This window comes from Poecile atricapillus, chromosome 12 (genome assembly GCF_030490865.1).
Source record: "Poecile atricapillus isolate bPoeAtr1 chromosome 12, bPoeAtr1.hap1, whole genome shotgun sequence".
In the NCBI taxonomy this organism is placed as follows: Eukaryota; Metazoa; Chordata; class Aves; order Passeriformes; family Paridae; genus Poecile; species Poecile atricapillus.
The window spans coordinates 2,910,776-2,931,849 of record NC_081260.1 but is presented as its reverse complement, the minus strand read 5'-3'; the positions used below and the strand labels follow the sequence as shown (position 1 = coordinate 2,931,849).

Here is a 21,074-nt window from a genome sequence, read left to right as displayed (position 1 = left end):
TGCGCTCTGCAGTGGGAATGCAGTAAGGTTGATTTACACACACATCTGGCTAAATGAAAACAAAGTTCTGGACTTGTCCTTTATCCTCCAGTCATCTTTACAGCAGCAACTGGGACTGTAAAATTACTTGGAGTTTTTACAATATTTCCTATAATTCAGCAGAAGCAGAGCACAGAGGAAACCTCGAAGAGCCAGACAGGTTTCTAGGGATGTTTATTAGACCAGGAATGCCACTGTCCAAGTGGTAATCAGGGAACAAATGCCATTACATGACCATTTTCTCAGTGAAAGTTTAGACCAGTTCATTAGAAGCAGAGGCTGTTACTCCTTCCATTCACTTGGAGTGATTCTTCCAATAGGTGAAAAGCCCCACTCAATTTTAAGCTGTGTGAGCACCTGTAAAGGGATAAAACCCAAGGGATATTAACTCCAAAATCAAACCTTCTGATATAGGGTTATTTTTATTGTTTTCAGTTCAGATTTCTTGTTATTAGATTATGACATCTCATTAATTTTCTAATTAAACAAGTGGAATATATTTATATTGAATAGTATTTAAACGTTCCAGTTTTCTGTTTCCAAATATCCAACTGTACAAGGAAGAATCTGGAAAGTAAAACCCCACCAACATATTGGTATTTTCATCTAGAAATTTTGCTGCTGAAAGCTGTACCTGTAGAGGTTCAAAATCCCAAGTAAAATAGAGAACACTTGTGCTTCTGATACATTTTCAAATCAGGCAATAGACTGATGCAGAAATTTGAGTAACAACTCAAAATCAATCTGGGAATTAAAAGAACTTTCACCTCTATCACATCACTATTTGTTCATGTAGAAGCTCCTAAATTCTGACCACTAAATTTATTTCAAACAGGCAAAATTGACACTTTTAAAGTTTGCAGCTCGAATCACAAGAGAGTGGTGACAAAACCAACTTACATAGCTCCAGACAGCAGAGAACATGGCAACTCCTCCAAGGAGGACAGTGGTTCCATATTTATCATGGAAAGTCGGCTCATGCTTGCGATGAGCTTGTCTGACTGCAGTGTGCTGGATGCCACGAGCTGAGAAGTGTTAAAAAGTACAGAAATCAACCCAAATATGTGCTCAAACCATTCACAATCCTCATCTCCCACCAAGAGAGAAGCAAATGTTAGTGTTGAAAAACTAAAAATGCTGGAAAAATATTGATTTGGATTTAGAACTCTGGAATTACTCCAAAATACAGGATATACACAAACACTTTATTTTTTTTTCAACTCCCTCAATTTCTCTTATAAAGTTATTCTTCAAGTCTAATTCCAGTAAAAAAAAAAAATCCTCTAAGTTGCCTTTTTCATTAATATGTTTTCTTTAGTATTACTGTTTCTCTAATGAAGTTTTTTTTTTAGTGCTCCTGGCAGTACATGCACCCAAGCAATGTCAGGATGAAGCTTACCACCAAATTACGGGGTTAAAGATAGCAGGTGAGGGTAACACCTGCCTCATTCCCTCGGGATTTTTGAAGAAAGGGGAGGAAGGAAACTGAAATAGCCCTTGAGCATGAGATATAGAAAAAAATACACAGTGTTATCTTCAGATGATGTACATTTTAGGTGTACACTATAACAGGTACGCTTATTAAAGGCAACAGTGAAAAATCAAAGCCACAGCTACAAAAGACAGAGTGCCCATTAGTTGTGTACAAAGAATTTGATGAGAGGGTGCTGTTGCATAAAGATAATACAAAATAAAACCTTTCAATCTCAGGTCAATGGTTTGCATTTCTACCCAACCGTGATTAGAGAAGATGATGGTGATACCCGTAATGTACTACATCACTCACCTGCTCTACAAGACGTTTTTTTAAACATAAGAAAGCTTAAATATCTACCGAGATACGCTAATTTTAGGTGCTCGCACCTCGGGATAAGCACATCGTGACCCAGGACCAGACACTGCGGGGATCTGTATCACTGAAGGGGTAACTTTAACCTTGAATTTAAGGGCTGAGTATTGACTTCCCCTTGACACCGCAGGTTACCAGGCCAGAATATGCCTTTAGGTACTAGGGAAATAAAGCACCAAGGAAAGATCTATGTCAAAAAGCAACTAGGAAATAAAAAAGGCTGAAACAAATAAAAAAATAAAAAATAAAAAAACAAAAAACAGGAGGCGAAGGACGCCAGAGCCGCCCGCAATCCCTGAGGTGCCCTCACGACCCTCGCCGGGTGCACAGCGAGGCTGAGGGACAATCCGCACAGGGGAAGGCACAAACCAGGGGAGACCCCCTGAGGAACCCCCCACACCCCGGGAGCTGTCCCTGTACTTACCGACGAGGCTCCGCGCAGCCCTGGCCACCGGGAACATGATGAGAGCCGAGCGGGTACCCTTGACGACGGTGAAGAACAAAATGGTCGCGGCGGAAGTGGCGGCACGGCGGGGGCCTGTGGGTAACGCCGGGCTCCTCCTCGCTGCGGCGGAGCTCCGCGGCCGGGCCGAGCTGAGCTGGACGTTCCCTGGCTGTTCTCCGGCGCCTCCCGGGTACAGACAGACTCTTCGTGAGGGGCCAAAGGACGCAGAGATGCGGCCGTGACGACAATGCTAAGTACGTCCCGGCCACGACTACTAGCGCAGTGTCAGGATGGCCGAGTGGTCTAAGGCGCCAGACTCAAGGCGTTCCGCGCCTTCCCGCGGCGGGTTTGGGTGTTCTGGTCTCCGCATGGAGGCGTGGGTTCGAATCCCACTTCTGACACCACTTTTTCCCTTTTTTTCCTGTCTGGGTTAACGTAAATTTGCGAAAACGCCCAGTTAAAAAAGTCTGGGATTTTGGTGCAAATAGAAATCAGAAATAATTTTATAATAAAATCTGAAGTGTAACTCCTCCTCTCTCCCTGGCGATTCTGCTTCAGAGCCCTAACCCACCACACAGCCGCTGAGGTATTCCCCTGTGTATTTGGATTTTAACAATATTTGTAACACATAACCCAGGAATTTATAGCGTGCATGTATAACATGAAGCATGGATCTGAAACAACAGGGAGAACTTCGTTACTCAGCGGGTGGCAGAGCACTGGAACAGCTGCCTAGGCAAGGTGTGGAATCCCCCTCTTTGGAGACACTCAAAACCCAGCTGCAAGCATTTGTATTGTTTCAAATTATGTAAAATTTTCTTAAGAAAGGATGTTCTTTGATGTTTGATCTTGGCATACTTTCTAGCCTAATCAACAAGGAAGGAAAACTAGTCCATGAAACAGCAGGTATCCAGCTCTAAGTGATGTCCAGATGCTGGAAAAAAGTTTTTGGTAGAACTGCCTTGTTAAGGTTTAGGGTTTGGCATGTTTCAGTTATCTCAGGCTTAGGGGAAGGAGGATGTGCCACTGATACTTTTTCCAGACACTGATACACTTTGCAGACACAAAGAACGCAGAATTTACAGCCCACAAGGACATTTTGCAGAATTCCCACGGTAAGGAAGACACTAAAAAAGCCAACTGAGCAACTGGGCTGAAATCAGTTCCAACTGGTGAAGGGTTATTTCAGCAGGGGCAGATCATGATCACCAACCATCCTACCCAAGACAAAGTCAGAACCTGTACACTAATTAGTATGAGAAGCAAAGAGAAGCATTGACCATTAGAAGATAAAATACTAATTAATAAGAGAACTACATTACTTTTATCCAGCGAATACAAATTCCTTTGTTTGTTAAAACGTATAAACAATAAAAAGTTTTGAGAATTGGCCGATTTGTGGAACACCACTGAGTACTCACGGCTCGCACAACTCTAATATAAATCAATCTCTCTCTAAGCGTATAATTATTGGCTTGTCGCACACCGGGTAACGAATCCAATCTTAGTGGACAACAGTGTGTCACCTGCTCCGGGAGACCCTGTCTCGGATGATCTCCGAGGTCCCTTCGAAACGTGAGGGTTCTGTGATGCGGCTGAGAGACGTCCCGGGGTCCCGCCACACTTTCTCCCCTCAGGGCCTGCTCTCCCCTCAGGGCTCGCCCCGCCCTCCCCTCGCGTCTCCACCAATGGCGCGGCTCCAGCTCGCCGCGCTCCCGCAGGTTCAGCCAATCGCAGGCCAGCAGGGACGCTCGAGCCAGCGCCTCCGCCAATCGGCGTCTCGCGGGCGGGGCCTTCCAGCCGGTGGGGCGGGGCGGGCGAAGCGGGGCGGCTATGGCGGCGCTGCCGGTGCCGCTGCTGGCGCCGCTGTTGGCGGTGGTGCTGCTGCTGCTGGCGGGGTGCGGCGGGCCCGGCGCCGCGGGGCAGAGGCGAAAGGAGGTGAGACTCGCCCGGAGCCCCCGCTCCGCGCTGGGACAGATTCTCGCTGAGCGGGATGAGGGCAGGACCGGCTAGGGCCCGGCAGGATGGCCTGGCCTCACCCCGGGTCTCCGCCCTGAGGTTCGGCCGGCTCTGAGGGGAAGCCGCAGGGAGGAAAGGTCCTTGTTTCCGGGTTCTTCAGTTCTTGTTAGGAACACTGTACGAGTGTTGCCTTCCTAATGTGTGGGATTCGCGGCAGGGAGGATGCGTGGCCTTTGGTTGCAGTCACTAAGGTGCAGCTTACTTCCACACACTTTAACTGCTTAAGTTTGGAAAAAAAACCTTCTGTGTAAGTGTGTATACTCATGTGAGTTGTAAGTCAGAGAAATTAATATTATTATTATTATCATCATCATCATCATCATCATATTCTTGGGGCTGCCCTGTGCAGGGTCAGGAGTTGGACTTTGATGCTTCTACTGGCTCCCTTCCACTTCAGGATATATTATGATAATTTCCTCTAACATATTTATCTGAAGAAGGGTGTTAATGAGTAAAGAAGTGCTTTATGATAAATGTAACATTTGTGAATTTGTCAAACTAATACCTCTTCTTATAATGTTATAGAATTGATTATCTCCTTTTTAAAGAATATTTTAGTGTTGATCACTCCTGAGTTTTTCAAATATATTCTGAATTATGGTTCTTTTTTTCCAGCAGTGCTGAAAATGAAATGTTGAGGTTGGTTCTATCTCTGATGTTGATTCCACTGCCACAAGATTTGAAAGCTAAAACAGTTGGATGCTTAGTATAGTAAAAAGGCTGTGGAGGGGATGGAGGTGGTTGGTACAGCTGAAAGAAATTCTGCAGCTACTGTGAGGAAGGGCTGATGAGCTGAGGGTCTTCACCAGCCTGGTTATGCTGAGTGCTTAAAGCTGGGTCTGTTACTAGGTGGTTGAAGTTAATGAGTTATGTTAACATGATTGTTAAAAGCTGCTGTGAATGCCTTGTGGAATTTTACTGATGTATCACATTACCTGGGTGTTGTTATGAAAAGCAGTGCAGATATTTGTTGCATCATATCTAAAAACTTCTAAGACTGTATTGTGAAACTAGAAAAAAAAAACAACAAAACCAAGCAAAACCAACAACGTTGCTCTGACTTGATTTTCAGATGGTGTTATCAGAAAAAGTGAACCAGCTGATGGAGTGGGCCAGTAAAAGATCGGTGATCAGAATGAATGGAGACAAATTCCGGCGCCTTGTGAAGGCACCTCCCAGAAACTACTCAGTGATTGTGATGTTCACTGCTCTTCAGCCTCACAGACAGTGTGTTGTGTGCAAGTATGTCCTTTAGTCCTAAATTTGAACTTGAAAGTCATCTGATGCTTTGTAGGAAACTAAATTTAAGGACAGGGTTGAACTTTGATGGACATGGAAGGAATATACATGGGCAGGTTACAGTACGATTGATTGTCTTTGCAATTTAATGTATGGGAATATGTATCTAATGTGTTTCTGAAGAAGCAACATAATCTTTAGTTTTATCTCCTTCCTAAAATAATCCCTGCTTTGCAGAAACAGTGTTTACTCTGGAGAAAGACACAGTGAAAGCTCAACTTTCCTGGCATGAGCTGCTGAAGAAATGTTTATAGAATTATTGCTGGGCATGGAGCTTAAATGTTGTTCTTAATTAATATGTTGCTTGACACTTATTTACAGTTCAAATATCCTGGATCTTTAACCATATCATAGCTTTCCTGTATTAATGAGGAGCTGGTGGAGGTCTGTAAGGGTGATTTTTATGCCTAGTTAATTGAAATTATTGGTTTCCCACTCTCTGACCTGGAAGAAAGGGCACACCTTGCCACAGTTTGGTGCTCTGTGGACTGGCAAATCATAAGCAGCTGGGGTCCATTTCACCTTTCAGTTAGAAATTACCTTATCTCTTGTTAGTGGACTCAATAAATCTTGCCCTTCTATTTAAAAAAGCAGTTGCCAAATGCTTCACCTGATGGTAGACGAGTATCTGTGCTTGAAAGATTTCATTAATACTTAAAAACTTCCTTTTGAACCCTAGAAGATTAATGGGGGGTGGGTGTGGGATGCACCCATGGATGGGGTGGGTGGGCAAAGCTCCCTCAGCTTCTTTACAGCTTGTGCTGTGGACAAAACCATGATACATCATCTTGCTTGGTATGTTTTCCAGGCAAGCTGATGAGGAATACCAGATTCTGGCAAACTCCTGGAGGTATTCCAGTGCATTTACCAACAAGATTTTTTTTGCAATGGTAGATTTTGATGAAGGCTCAGACGTGTTTCAGATGGTAATGTCTTTTTCTCTTCTAACATAATTTTTAGTTTGGGTTTTGGGAAAGAAGATAAAGATGCTACATAATTTAGTGTTACAGTGAACAGAGGAATGAAAAGTTAAAAACTGTCCCTCTTGGAAGAAACTTGGCCTGAGCATGTTGGTAGGAATATTAACAGAACTGACAGATGTGAATAGGTACAAGGAGTGAATTGGTTTCTTTGACTCTTTTCCCCCAAGTTTGTCTCCTGTAATAACTTTTAGTGTAATTCTTAATGGAATTCTTCTGTGCTACATGAAGAGGCAAGGTAGAAAGCACTGATGTCATTAGGAGCAGCTATTACAATTTTTAGATTACTAGAGAATGATAGATTAGGCTTTATGGTAAAACTAATTTCTTTTCAACTACCCAGCCTTTTTTCTCTTCTGTTAACATTGTGTGGCCACTTTTTTTTCTCCAGCTGTGAGAACATTCCGTGTACACTTGCAATTGTAGGTCACATTAATAGTTCATTACAGCCTTGCAGATGTTAACTTTTTTAAGAGGTACTAATCTCTTATTTAATAGCTACACTGTGATACTTTATTAAAAGGAAGCTTTTGAACTGGAGAATTGAAGAGAGATGTCTTTTTATTACTCTTGTTAATTTTTTCCTTACTGTTACATTAAAAATGCATTCATCAAGCTATGGCCTTCCTAGATTTTAGAATCGTGTATTGCTATTTGGCAGATTTCTTTATCAAAAGTAGTATTTGGAGAAGAAACAGATTAAAAAAAAAAAGTGCATGAAATACAGAAATGCAAGCTGTGTTCTGCCTACTGGTTTTTTAAGAAGCGATGGCCATTAAATCAAAGAGCTAACTTTTCTAATTTACTAACAATAGTACAAGCCAGAAATGGCATAGAATTGTGTTATTAAATAGTCCTTTCCTAGGCTATATCTTCTGTGATGTCTCTCCCTGCAGCTGAACATGAATTCTGCCCCCACCTTCATTAACTTCCCTGCCAAGGGGAAGCCCAAGCGGGGGGACACCTACGAGCTGCAGGTGCGCGGCTTCGCGGCAGAGCAGCTGGCACGCTGGGTGGCCGACAGGACAGACGTCCACGTGAGTCCAGACACCTTCCCTCAGCACCCCTGTGCAGGGCCAGCACACCTTCCCTCAGCACCCCTGTGCAGGGCCAGCACACCTTCCCTCAGCACCCTGTGCAGACCCAGCACACCTTCCCTCAGCACCCCTGTGCAGGGCCAGCACACCTTCCCTCAGCACCCTGTGCAGGGCCAGCACACCTTCCCTCAGCACCCCTGTGCAGGGCCAGCACACCTTCCCTCAGCAGCCTGTGCAGACCCAGCACACCTTCCCTCATCAGCCCTGTGCAGGGCCAGCACACCTTCCCTCAGCACCCCTGTGCAGACCCAGCACACCTTCCCTCAATAGCCCTGTGCAGACCCAGCACACCTTCCCTCAGCATCCTGTGCAGGGCCAGCACACCTTCCCTCAACACCCCTGTGCAGACCCAGCACACCTTCCCTCAACACCCCTGTGCAGACCCAGCACACCTTCCCTCATCAGCCCTGTGCAGACCCAGCACACCTTCCCTCAGCACCCCTGTGCAGACCCAGCACACCTTCCCTCAACACCCCTGTGCAGACCCAGCACACCTTCCCTCATCAGCCCTGTGCAGACCCAGCACACCTTCCCTCAGCACCCTGTGCAGGGCCAGCACACCTTCCCTCAGCACCCCTGTGCAGACCCAGCACACCTTCCCTCAGCACCCCTGTGCAGGGCCAGCACACCTTCCCTCAACACACCTTCCCTCAGCACCGCAATGCAGACCCAGCACACCTTCCCTCAGCACCCTGTGCAGGGCCAGCACACCTTCCCTCAGCACCCCTGTGCAGACCCAGCACACCTTCCCTCAGCACCCCTGTGCAGACCCAGCACACCTTCCCTCAGCACCCTGTGCAGGGCCAGCACACCTTCCCTCAGCACACCTTCCCTCAGCACACCTTCCCTCAGCACACCTTCCCTCAGCACACCTTCCCTCAGCACACCTTCCCTCAGCACACCTTCCCTCAGCACACCTTCCCTCAACACACCTTCCCTCAACACACCTTCCCTCAGCACCCCTGTGCAGGGCCAGCACACCTTCCCTCAGCACCCTGTGCAGACCCAGCACACCTTCCCTCAGCACCCCTGTGCAGACCCAGCACACCTTCCCTCAGCACCCCTGTGCAGACCCAGCACACCTTCCCTCATCAGCCCTGTGCAGACCCAGCACACCTTCCCTCATCAGCCCTGTGCAGACCCAGCACACCTTCCCTCAGCACCCTGTGCAGGGCCAGCACACCTTCCCTCAGCACCCCTGTGCAGACCCAGCACACCTTCCCTCAACACCCCTGTGCAGACCCAGCACACCTTCCCTCAGCACCCCTGTGCAGACCCAGCACACCTTCCCTCAACACCCCTGTGCAGGGCCAGCACACCTTCCCTCAGCACCCTGTGCAGACCCAGCACACCTTCCCTCAACACCCCTGTGCAGACCCAGCACACCTTCCCTCAGCACCCTGTGCAGACCCAGCACACCTTCCCTCAGCACCCCTGTGCAGACCCAGCACACCTTCCCTTAGCACCCTGTGCAGGGCCAGCACACCTTCCCTCAACACCCCTGTGCAGACCCAGCACACCTTCCCTCAACACCCCTGTGCAGACCCAGCACACCTTCCCTCAGCACCCTGTGCAGACCCAGCACACCTTCCCTCAGCACCGCAATGCAGACCCAGCACACCTTCCCTCAACACCCCTGTGCAGACCCAGCACACCTTCCCTCAACACCCCTGTGCAGGGCCAGCACACCTTCCCTCAGCACCCCTGTGCAGGGCCAGCTGGGGAACATCACTTCTGCCTCCTGAGCTGCTTGAAAGAGCTCGTCTACAAAATCTAGTTCAGACACACAGACTGCATCTTTCAATTTCCTTACAGTCTCTGTGCTAGTGTTTTGTGTAATGTTGTGTTTGAGAAGATGATAAAACTCATCTCCTTCCTTCTTGCTCTCTGTTCCTGCAAAAGAAAAACAATCTCTAAATTATTGAACTGGGTAAAGTTGTGTAAAACTGAAGTTACAGTATTGGTGGAAGAAGCATTGCTTACTTTCCGAGTCAGATTTGTTACATAGAAAATGTGTGTGCAGTATTTTTTCCACTCAATATGTTGTGGGGTTTTTTAGCAGGAGTGTAGGTATAATGTATAATCCTGCTGAGAGAAAATAATTTCACTGTCCTCTGTTCAGATCCGTGTGATAAGGCCACCAAACTATGCTGGACCCTTGATGCTGGGGTTGCTGCTGGCTGTCATTGGAGGCCTCGTGTATTTGAGGGGCAGCAATCTGGATTTTCTCTATAACAAAACTGGCTGGGCCTTTGCTGCTCTGGTGAGTAATTATGACTTTTGTCTCCCTGTTACATTGAGTTTTGTAGCTGTTCAAGTTCTCAAAAGTATTTCAAGATTCTTAAAGCTGATAGAGGAAAATGAGGTAGAGTTAGTTTTGCTTTTTCATAGATTGATAACATTATATGATCTTAGTCCCTTCAGTTCACTGAATGCTTGATTAGGTGCCTTTTGTACAAGGATAAAGTGGGACAATTCTTAGCCTGTGTTCCAAACCAGTACCAGTAGGAAGTGAAAAGATATCAGGTTAAATTAAAAATAAGAGAATCCGTATTAAATAGCATTTCTTCTTTCCTTTTCAGTGTTTTGTGTTAGCAATGACATCAGGCCAGATGTGGAACCACATCAGAGGCCCCCCTTATGCTCACAAGAATCCCCATACAGGACAAGTGGTGAGTGTTGCCTTCACTTTCTTTTCTGCATTTCTGGTGTATTTCTGCAGAATAAGGCTGATGCTAAGAGACAAATCAGAGTGCAAATTCTGCTTTTGGCTTCTCTCTTGGTGAGTGAGACCAACCTCTCCTGCAGTGAACAAGGCAAATCAACATGTCTTGAACATATCTTGTATTTCCAATGGTGAAGGGATGTGATAGTTCTAAACTGCTTACAGCACAATAAAGGTATTTATGGTTTGAGTCCTGTATGCTAAAATTCCTATTGCTGAGCCTGGCAATTATGTTTCAACCTGGTCTTGTTAACTTATATACTCATCTAGTGACTTCCATATAAAACATCTTTCCTCAAGATTCTTTAGCTAAATTAATATCCAGTGATCTCAGATTTATGAAGTTTCTTTCTTGGGAAAAATTACTTTAATGTAATTTGAAATATACTGTTCTCTTCATAACATAGAATGAGATACACTGTAAAAGTAGTCACAGTGTTCTGAGAGCATTGCATCTGCTCAGGTGCTTACACATCACATACTGGCTTTTCTTATGCCTTTACTCAGGAAATTAATTTGGTGAAATGTCCTTTTGTGCTTGGTTAGATGAGTCAGGTGCTCTGTATTCTTCTTTAGAAAGTGCATAAAGCTTTTTTTTTTCCTACTTAGATACGGCATCATAACCATAACAGGGTGTCCCTTAAGGATTAAAACCAGTATTTTTTCCACAAATTTCAATTTTTCTGTTAACCCAGATGTGAAAAAGATTTCAAATGTTTGGTTCTGAAGCCAAATGAGTTGGGTTCACACACCGATTGAAGGGATTTTCCCTAAGCTAAGCAGCAGTATACACAACCTTGGAACCTCAGTGAGAGAATGGATCAGCTTTGGATCACATTAGGATTCAGGAGGGCCTAATCTTGTGGTATTGTGCTCAGCTGGACTGAGAATCCAATCATGAAGGTTGTAGTTGCACTTAATGTAATCTGAATTAGGCTGATTATGCATGGTAATGGAAGAAGGATCTTTGTTTCTGTTGCAAGTCCCCCAAAAATCAATGATCAACAGCTGAAATCGTTCGTGCTCCAACTTCTGCTCTCTCCTGAAAAAAACAATGCAAACCCCAGTTCCAGGCTCTGTAGCTGTTGTTAATCATCTCAACGTTGTCTCCAGTCTTTTGTAAATTTAATTACTTTTTGTCTCTTACAGAATTATATCCATGGAAGCAGCCAAGCCCAGTTTGTGGCAGAAACACACATAGTTCTGCTGTTCAGTATCCTTCCTGGGAGGAGCATGTGGTTGGTGACAGTTTTTTGGTCAGCAAATGCTGCTGCCTTTTCTGTGGTACTTTGTCATGGCTGTAATTGCCACCTAACACTGATGCAGAAGCTTGTAAAACCTTTCTGCATTGACAACTGTGCTTTTCCTGTGCCTCTGATCTTTTAAGATGAATAGAAAGATATTTACTGCTTTCTCACCTTAAGTACCAAGCTGAATGCATCACTAAAGTTGTGGATCTTTTTGGAATCAGAAGATTCAGGGAGTATCATCAGGAAACTCCCTGTTCCTCTGAGCATGTCTCTTTTTGATGTCACTTATTTCTTGCTTTGGTGATGAATTCATTCCTCTATCATTGATCTTTTATTTCTTTGCTTACCTTCTTATAATCTCATCATTTGTTTGTACTAATGATGCAGGATTTTGCCATGCTGTCAAGAAAGGCAGGTGGAAACTTTCAGATTGAGACCTTTTACCTTTCTTATTTGTACAAAAAATGCTTTTTGAGGTCGTAAGAATACCTTAAAATTCAATGTTCTGTTTTTCTATTCCCACATGAATGTTTCTGATCCATCATTTGTAACTTTAGTAATTTCTAGCTGGAGCTTTTCTTCTGTGTCTTGCCACCTGTATCAGCATTCCTTTATTTTTTTTATTCAGGATCTTTTATTGTATTTAATTTTTTAAACTTAAAACAGGCACTTGGAGGAGAACTTCTGATCTTTTTCTGTTACTGTACTTTTGATCCACTTGGTCAAATTTGAAGTAGAAACTTTTTGTTGATGTTTGTGTTATCATTATCCATCATATTACAGACCAAATCTACCCACTGCTGGACACTTTAAATTGAATTTAATTGAATTTGGTGAGGTTTCTCTGGGTTCAAGCCACTTTCCTCCTGTGCTGAAGGTGGAATGGAATGAAAAGACTCTTGATGGTCCTGAGTCAATGATAAGTACTTTTCCTTTCAGGAGGAGACTTGGGACTGGACATTTGTAATGAAATGGAATGAAATCTTTGGGAATTCTGTCTTTTGTTCCACTGGATTCATTACTCTGCTTTGCTAGGATTCATTCTTGGCAAATATCAGGCCTTTTGTGTTGCCTGTTCTTTAATTTTATGATTTTTTTTTTTTATTTAATTTGAAGAATTAGGAAAGAAATATTGCCACTTGAAAGACAGCCTGATGGATTAAGTACTGCATGTATTTTATTTGTTCTGTTAGCTGAGTGAATGCAGAAGCTGAATTCCTTTGGGGATTTTCCAGTGGAGAACAGCAGTAGGAGTGGACCAAGCTCTCTGGGAAGGAATGCTGCTACATTACAAGCTGAGATAATAAATACATGTTTTTAATTTTGCCTGAAGACTTAGCAGTTTATATTTTAAGCTTTGCATTTATTTTCTCTTAAAAACTGACATAATGAATGTCTTTCAGCTGTTCTTTTTTTCACCCATAGTTGCTGATTTGACTGGGAAGTCTTTGATTTTTCCAGTGAGTTTTAATGCCCCAGGTATGGTGTGGGAGCTGAATTTAGGGAGTGTTGTTTTGAGTCTTCTGTACTTTGTTGGTTTAGCCTTAAACAGCATCTGTAGATGGTGGAGTTACTTTAGGAATGGTCCTTCTCCACGAAGCTGCTACTTCTGACATGGATGTGGGGAAAAGAAAAAGTAAGTACTGATACTTTGCTCTCTGAGCAAAGGCATATTCAGTGAAGGTGTTTGATACACCATTTAACACAAATGCTTTTGCACTGGGGGGTTTTGTTCACTCCCCACCTCTAAGCTGAGAGAATAATTTGGATTTTTGACAGTTTTTGGAGTTGCTTAGCAAGCTGCAAGATAAATCCTTTTGGTAGATAGAGATAAAGAGGCTTTGCATTATTTAGCTAGTAAGAGGGAGAAGAAGGAACTTTTTCTCAAAGCATTTGTATAAAATTGATGTAAAATTGGTGTTAATTTAGTGTTTCTCAATGACAGAAATAGAGGCCTCAACTGACCAAATCTGTAAATATTGCAGAAGGCTTTGAAAACCTGAGTTCACTGAGCTGTCCCATCACAGCCTCTCCCTGTGCATCTCTTGCAGTTATGTGCATTGCTGGTATTGGCTTGGTGGTGCTGTTCTTCAGCTGGCTGCTCTCTGTCTTCAGATCCAAATACCATGGCTACCCCTACAGGTACGTCAGGCTGGGGCCCTGCAGCTCCTGCTCTCCTGGGCTTTGGGGTACAGCTACACCTCTGGAGCTCTGCTGGCTCATTTGGGAAATACTCCTTTAGAAATGCTCCACTGGCTTCTCAGAGTAGCAATATTGGTTGGTAAAGTCAGCAGAAACATGAGTGTTTTGTGGGTATCGTGATTTTTCAATCTAGCCAAAGCAAAGATTGTGGAACTCTCCTTTTCATGCCATTGCATATTATAAAATACTTCAGTTTTCAGAATGATATCTCAGCCATTTTATACTGCCAACAAATTTATTTTCCCCCCTACTTTTCTCTCTTCCATATTCATACATCTTCATTATTAATCCTTATTTGTGAGAACAGGGAGGATTCCTGATGTTTTAAAGCTGCCTACATTTGAGGATTGCTTGTGTAAGGAGTCTAATACTGTTAGCTGACCACTTGTATATATGCCTGACTGATAGGGATACCTTAGGTGTGTTTGTTATGCATTTTGAAGCAGTAAGTACATGTTCAAGGACCAGTTTCTAATGATGTCACCATCTGCAATGAGCTTAATTTGTCTTTAAAGCTAAACCCATGGACAGATATTGTGCCCTCTCGATGAGAAATGTGTTCGTATTTAAAAATATCTAAATAGTAAAACTTGTTATTTTATGAAGACTTTTCTCAAGAGCAAAAGAGCTGAAATTATTCCCTTTTTGATAAGTGGTCAGCTTTTATTCTGATCTCTGCAATGATCTTAGATACTTCTGCTGACTTTATTACAGGGAAGATGTGGTTGTCTTTGGTTTTGAGTTATTAGAAACTCCTTTTTAAGTGACTTCACAGCTGCTTTTGTTACAGCAGCATCAGGCCCACTTTCTCACTCTGTTTTTGTTGGCATTTATAAAAGTTAAGTGGAACGCTGCACACCTTTGTTTCTCATAAAATTAATAAGAATGTTTGTTATTTTGCTCTTTTCAGTTTCCTAATGAGCTAAAGGATTCCAGAGTCTGGTACATCAGGAGGGTGGTGGCTCTGAAGTTGGATGTGGTGGAATGAGGAGCTCAACATGTGTGGTTTGTGCTACCTCTGCTTACAGTGAGACAGTTAAACACTGAACCAAAGACAATGTAGTGCCTTAAATACAGCAAACAATTTGCTCTGAAGGACACAGAGTGTTAAGATGCAATCTCTCTTTCATAAGCTTTACATCTTCTTAAGCAACTCTACTGCTAGCAAAATTCAGAACATAATACTTAAAACTATATTTCCATGAACTAACTAGAAATGGTACTTTCCATTCACTTGGATAATCTGTTTACCATGTTTCTTTTTCCCTTGAATTATCACCTTATTTCCTGTTTGTGCATAGCAGGTGACAGCAGCTTCTCTGTCGTGCCTTTTCATGGTTGAGGAAACAACTTCATGTACCTGGAAATCTTTTCCTTCAGCCTGTGTGGCAACCCTTGGTGCATTCTCCAGCTTCCAGTGTGGAATGTGCGTATCCTAGAGCTGTGTCTCATTTTTGAGAAGAGTTCTTAACTGCTGTATGATGCAAGAGGTTGTTTCACAGATGAAGGGGGAGTTTTCAACATGTAGAATGGAGTTATTAATTAATCAAATCTTTCTTTGCCAAATGCTAAAACTGCAATATTTAAGCTGTAAACTTTGACTCAGAACTGGAAAAAAACAATTTTTAGACTGTCCAACACTCACACTCTCAAGAATACAACCCAAAAGTTCAAAGGTAACTATCTATGTGTTGCATGAATTCAGAGTTGCCAATTGGCTTTCAAGTTACTGCCTAGAGCCCTGGCAAACCAGCAGGTACCAGGTTTGTGGCCACTGTATAAGTTCTATATTCTCCACTTGTTTTCTCCACATTTTTATCCTTTGGCAGAGATGTCTGCTACCAGGATAAACTTTGCTACCCCAGGACCCATTTGATAGCCTTACAATTGAATGCATGTGCTGCTTGCTCTGTCCTTTTGTCCTATCACCTCACAGATACTTTGCCTTAAGAATTCATGAGTGGAAGACAATTGTGCCTCAGCAAAAACTGCTGTGCAGATCAGCAGTTGTACTACAGGAAGTCTTTGCAGCCTGATTCAGTAACACTTCCTTCCGTAGGCTCCGGTGGCCTTAGAGGTTTGTAGTCAGAGAGACTTTTGTCTCCTGCTTCTGCCTCTCCCCTCTCTCCAGGGGTTTCAGAATCTGGATGTTTGAAATTGAATCTCAGAAAGGATTGTATTACTCCAAGTAAATGGTTATTCTTATGCGGTTTTGCTAAATTAATACACATCTCAAGTGCCTTAACTTCACTAATTTTGTTGTTTGATGTTTCAACTCATTGAGATGCATTTTTCTATGCCACATAGAATGATAAGCCTTAGTGGAATGGATAAATTGTGTGCCTGACTGCATTTTGGACAAGTTTCAATAAAACTTTTTAGTCTAATCCGTGCTCCTGTGTCTTTTGAACTTTGACATGAAACAAGGCAACCTCTTTTCTTCCACTATTGTTTCAACATGTTAATCATGGCCTGTCTATATAGAGTAAGTAACCTGAGTATGGGTGTGTAGATTGGATTAGTAGCCTGTGTGTGTTTATGTGGAGAATTACAGCCCAGAATGTCAGCACTAGAGAGCTGCTCATGTAGCCAACTGGTAGCATAAAGATTACATGATTTTGGCTTGTCTTTGACAGCTGTCATGCAGTGAAAATCTTGGATTCTTGGAGTTCTAGACAGATCAACTCGCAGTGTTTCCGGAGGTGGAATCTTGTTAGCACTGTAGATGTGCCTGGAACAACTCAGCACTGCTGTACTTGTGGCTTGTTTTCCTGCCCATTTGGTAAAATGCTTCCCATAAACTTTTCCAGTTATAATTTATGCTGTCCTTCTAAAACCATCCAGTTCCATATTGACTAAGTTTAAACAGTGGCACCTCATGCAGGTGTCATGCTGGAGTCATGTTTGCCTTCCCCTTGAGGTAGCCATGATGTTGAGGGTTTGGGATTTTCCTTTTTTTTTTTTTCCATGCTGAGATGAAAATAATGCTCCTTTTTTTCCAACAGTTTTTCTGCTCTAGGCTGAAACTGAAGTGCAGGAGGGAGCAGGTGTGGTAGTGGAACAGAAGATGAAGTGCTTGCAAAGACCAGGCAGGTTTAGAGAGGATGAATTCTGGCAAGGTTGGACTTGTGCAGCAGTTGAGAGGTAATGGCTGGCTCTACCTGGTGCCCAGGGTGATTCTTTGGGCCAGAGGCAGTGGCAGCTCACTGGCTGGTTAATGTAACACATCTGGGCCAGCAAAACAAAGGTGGACAAGGCAATGCATTCCAGACCTGCTGTGGGGAAACTGGGAATTGCTGAGGTCATCTCCTTTAGAAAGTGAATTATTAAATAGCTCAGGAGTGCCCTAAAAGCTCACCTTGAGAGAACACTTGCAATAAAGGGAGGAAATGGTGTATTCTGCAGCTGAAAATGGACTCTGTGGTTTTGCTAATGTGGCTGGCCTCAGTGAATGCTGCTTTTTTCTGCTTTTGAGGAGGAGTTGTGGTGTATTTAGAAGATATTTTGGAATAACAGCTAGAAATAATTTAGGGAGCTCTCTGCACCAAGCACAAGGCAAGACAGTAAATTTAAATGGATTATTCTGTGTAATGGTTTGCATTATGTACAATTTACTGGATGTTCCTGCCTTCAAACCATTCTAGTGTTCAGCACAGAACGTGATTTTCATGCGGCCCTGGCACAGGGTGCCCAGAGAAGCTGTGGCTGCTCCTGGATCCCTGGAAGTGTCCAAGGCCAGGTTGGACAGGGCTTGGAGCAGCCTGGGATGGTGGAAGGTGTCCCTGCCCATGGTAGGGATGAGCTTTAGTGTCCCTTCCAACACAAACCATTCTGGAGCTGTGATAGTGGTGCCTAGTGGTCATTCATGCAGCTAAGGCTTTTCCAGCTGCTCCATGAGCACCTGCTCTTCAGGGCCAGAACTGCCCAGTCCTCCAGAAAGGTGGAAGATGTGCTCAGCTCTGCCTGTGCTGTGTTCTTGGTGCTCATGCAAATAACCTGAATTAATTCCCTGCTGGTGATGGCCATGAAGTGAAGATTCAGCCATGGGGGTAAGAACAAGTTCAGCCTCTTGGCAGGCAGGGGGTGGCCCTCCATGCTTGCAGAAGATGATGAGATGATGGCTGGCTAGGGACTTCAGGAGGAAAATGTAGATGCTTTTACGGTCACAACCACTGGAAGTGTAAGCAAATGTACAGCAAGGTTTATTCTGAGCCCTGTTCCAAATGTGTGAAAGCATAGCAAGCATTTTTTGATTCCCAGCAAATCGAAGTTGGAGTTTTAGAAGTATCGAAGAAAGTCAGTTTAACCTTCAAAACATTTGAAACATCCAAAGAAAATCAGATGTGTGAATGGCTTCTGCTTGTTTAAATATGCTGCCCATGATATCAGATGATGCCAAATGTTGGCATCTCAGAGCCAAACTTGGTTGGGAGAGAAGAGCGGTCTGCAGTGTTCCTCCAGGGGCTGTTGGCAGTGGTTTGTGGTAGTTTGTTTTAAATAATACCCATTCTATAATAGAAAAATACTTAAACTGAAAGCAGATTATTTAAGAAGTTAAAAATTACAAGTGCTTTCATCTGCTATGAGAAATAATTCTCACAAAGGATTTGGGAAAGTACTGGCACTTGGTTTCTGTGTTGGACCTTGGTGTTTGCTATTTTCTCATGCTGAAAAAGTGTAATTCTCAGTTACAAACCATTGCTCAAGTGACTCCACACCATTCTTTTGGACTTTCCTAAGAGGAACAAAGCAACAGCAACACAAAGAACAAACCCAGCACCTCAAGTGAGCATCATCTGTTTTCAGTTTTATCATGCTTTTTGTCTGAGGAATAGGAGTTTTGTTGCCCATAACCTGTTCCAATTAACAGCTCAGATCTTGATCATTCCTACAAAATTAATTTAAGCATAGCCTTTTATTGGTCTGGATTAATTGTACTACTTTTATCACAGATAATAATATGAAAGGGATGTATATGTAGTTTGTATTTCTAGGTCAGGAGCACATCAAGTTATTAAAATATCCTCTTGTCAATTGATAGCTATACATGTCTTTCAGCCATGTTCCTTAAAAGTAGGGTAATATGTACTTAACAAAACTAATTGCTATCATTATGAGGAGAAACAATGGGTGTGCTCAGAGTCTGCAGTGGTTTGTCCTGCAAGCTGAGCTCTGAATCCTGACTCTGCCAAGCCTGTTGGAGCAGGGGGAAGGAGTCCTGTGTGCTGGGGAAACTTAACTGGGTGCAGGTGTGGTGGATGTGAAGTGTTTCCCTGCAGATGTGCTCAGTATCTGCCTGTACACAGATTTCAGAATACAAAAAGATTCTATGGGGGTTTCTTTGTGTGTTTTTTGAAAACCTCATGATAATGTCAGGTTTTGTCTTCTGGAGTAATTGCTGGGAGATGGAAGCATTTCCATTTTCACTTTATCTCGACCTTTCCTCACAGTAGGTTTCCTTTTTCATATGTGACTTCAGATAGAAGTTATGAACTGGAGGCAATTAAATCTGGGTTTTTAAACTGCTTTCAAATACCTTCCCCAAGGAAATAGTGAAAGAATAAAATATTACAGAGCAATTGTAATAAATCTATGTTATTCTGAATCAGTGGGATATTAGTTGGTAATGCTGACTAAATCCCTTGAGGAGGAAAATGAATGTTTTGTGTTCTTATTTTAATCACACAGTTGGAATCCTAATGCAGAACTAAGACTGGGTAATACTTCCTGTTTCCTTCATCTCACTGGTGGCAGAACACCTAGAATGGCTTTTTGCAATTTTTAATAGAATTTGTAACTGTCAGTTAATATGGATTTTTTTTCTTCTCCTAAAATTGGGTGAGAAGGCAGGTGATGCTTTGGTCTTCTCCAGGATGAGACAGAATTTGGTAAAAAAGCTGCTGTTAAATCTGCTCTCTGCTATTACTAAATTCAGCAGATACAGGGTGCAGCTCTTGGGTAAAACGTTACATTCTAAAGCAAATTGTGTTTATACCTCTTTGGAGAATTTCCCTGGGAGATGTGTAAGCTTGAATGTGCTGAAGTGTGAAAGTGCTGTTGATTCCATTATCACAGAATGAAATGGGTGTGTTGGGTTGAAGGTGTCCTTCCTTTCCTTCCTTCTCACCTATAGAATTTTCCCCATTACTTGCAGGAAAACCTGACTGCTGGTATTTACTGGGTGTTTTAGAAGACAAAGAGTTTGGCTGGGCCCAGGGGGGAACGGGGGCAGGTAAAAGGAAGGGTGTGGGGGCAGCTGCTGGTGGATTCACTTCTTTGGCTTCAGAGCAGGGCACACTCGGAGCTGTTGTTGCTTGGGGGTAAGGAATTTGCCATAACCCAGACGGAGCTGGAGCTTCTCCTCCTTCTCCTCTCCTTTTCCTTCTTTCTCCTCCTTCTCCTCTCCTTCTCCTTCCTCTTCCAGCCAGCTGTTCCTCAGATCCCTGCAGGAGCACCGGGACTGACTGCCCGAGGGGGTTTGTGAAGCAAAGCCTCTCCTCCATCCTCTGTCTCAGCTGAGAAGGCTGTCACGGGGTCCCTGTAGTTATTGTTGTTTGTTTGCCTTGTTGTACATACTAGTAAAGAACTCTTATTCCTACCCCCGGATCTCTGCCTGAGAGCCCCTTGATTTCAAAATCATAATAATTTGGAGGGAAGGGGTTTACATTTTTCATTCCAAGGGAGGCTCTTGCCTTCTCTAGCGGACACTTGTCTTTCAAACCAACACAGGGTGTTAGGGGTGATTTGCTTGGGTATTTTCTTATGTTTCATATATTGCTTTATGAAACCAGGTGAGTAGGTACATTTTATTTTTTTCTTGAGTTTCTGCAGAAAAATATGTTAATTTTCAAAACTGGTTTTCTTTACAGTAAGTGGCTTGTCAACCTGTTTCAGATTTTGGGTGGTACTGGGCTTGGCTTTGTTCTTCTGTTCTGTTTTGGTCCTGTGTGGTCATGGAAGCTCACACACAACCTCAGCCTGCCCAGTTCAGTCATCTCACAAAAGCCTGCAAGAGCTTTCCCTTAAAGAGGGCTGCATTCCAATCCTCCTCCTTTCACAACATTCTAACATCCGACAGGAGTGTAGAAGCTGCTAGTACCAGCAGGGAAAATTGTCTTGACATACTTAGGTGTAGCTGCCAATGCTACATCTCCTTATCTAGAGAATTT

General features: G+C 43.4%; 2 protein-coding genes and 1 non-coding gene across 9 annotated transcripts; 2 read left to right on the top strand and 1 right to left on the bottom strand.

Annotated features, from left to right (window-relative positions):
- Window positions 1-196: 196 nt before the first annotated feature.
- LOC131583806 (cytochrome c oxidase subunit 7B, mitochondrial) lies at window positions 197-2,686 on the bottom strand. The gene is made up of 3 exons (XM_058848292.1): window positions 2,313-2,686; window positions 940-1,064; window positions 197-396 (listed from the first exon to the last, which is right to left on the bottom strand). Exons 1-3 carry the CDS (start codon window positions 2,347-2,349, stop codon window positions 322-324), a joined length of 237 nt encoding a protein of 78 aa, XP_058704275.1. The 5' UTR covers window positions 2,350-2,686; the 3' UTR covers window positions 197-321.
- TRNAL-CAA (transfer RNA leucine (anticodon CAA)) lies at window positions 2,618-2,734 on the top strand. The gene is made up of 2 exons: window positions 2,618-2,655; window positions 2,689-2,734. It is a non-coding gene; the product is annotated as a tRNA-Leu (tRNA).
- A 1,399-nt stretch (window positions 2,735-4,133) lies between these two features.
- MAGT1 (magnesium transporter 1) lies at window positions 4,134-16,295 on the top strand. 7 transcript variants are annotated; one of them, XM_058848286.1, is made up of 11 exons: window positions 4,162-4,271; window positions 4,971-4,991; window positions 5,425-5,594; window positions 6,460-6,577; window positions 7,528-7,668; window positions 9,851-9,991; window positions 10,311-10,400; window positions 11,603-11,666; window positions 13,265-13,339; window positions 13,755-13,845; window positions 14,816-16,295. In XM_058848286.1, exons 3-11 carry the CDS (start codon window positions 5,425-5,427, stop codon window positions 14,829-14,831), a joined length of 906 nt encoding a protein of 301 aa, XP_058704269.1. In that variant the 5' UTR covers window positions 4,162-4,271; window positions 4,971-4,991; the 3' UTR covers window positions 14,832-16,295. The 7 variants fall into 7 exon arrangements, with proteins under 7 accessions (XP_058704267.1, XP_058704273.1, XP_058704270.1 ...); XM_058848284.1 differs by lacking the exon at window positions 4,971-4,991 and having other exon boundaries at window positions 4,134-4,271; XM_058848290.1 differs by lacking the exons at window positions 4,971-4,991; window positions 13,265-13,339; window positions 13,755-13,845; window positions 14,816-16,295 and adding an exon at window positions 13,129-13,150 and having other exon boundaries at window positions 4,134-4,271; window positions 11,603-11,691.
- Window positions 16,296-21,074: the final 4,779 nt, after the last annotated feature.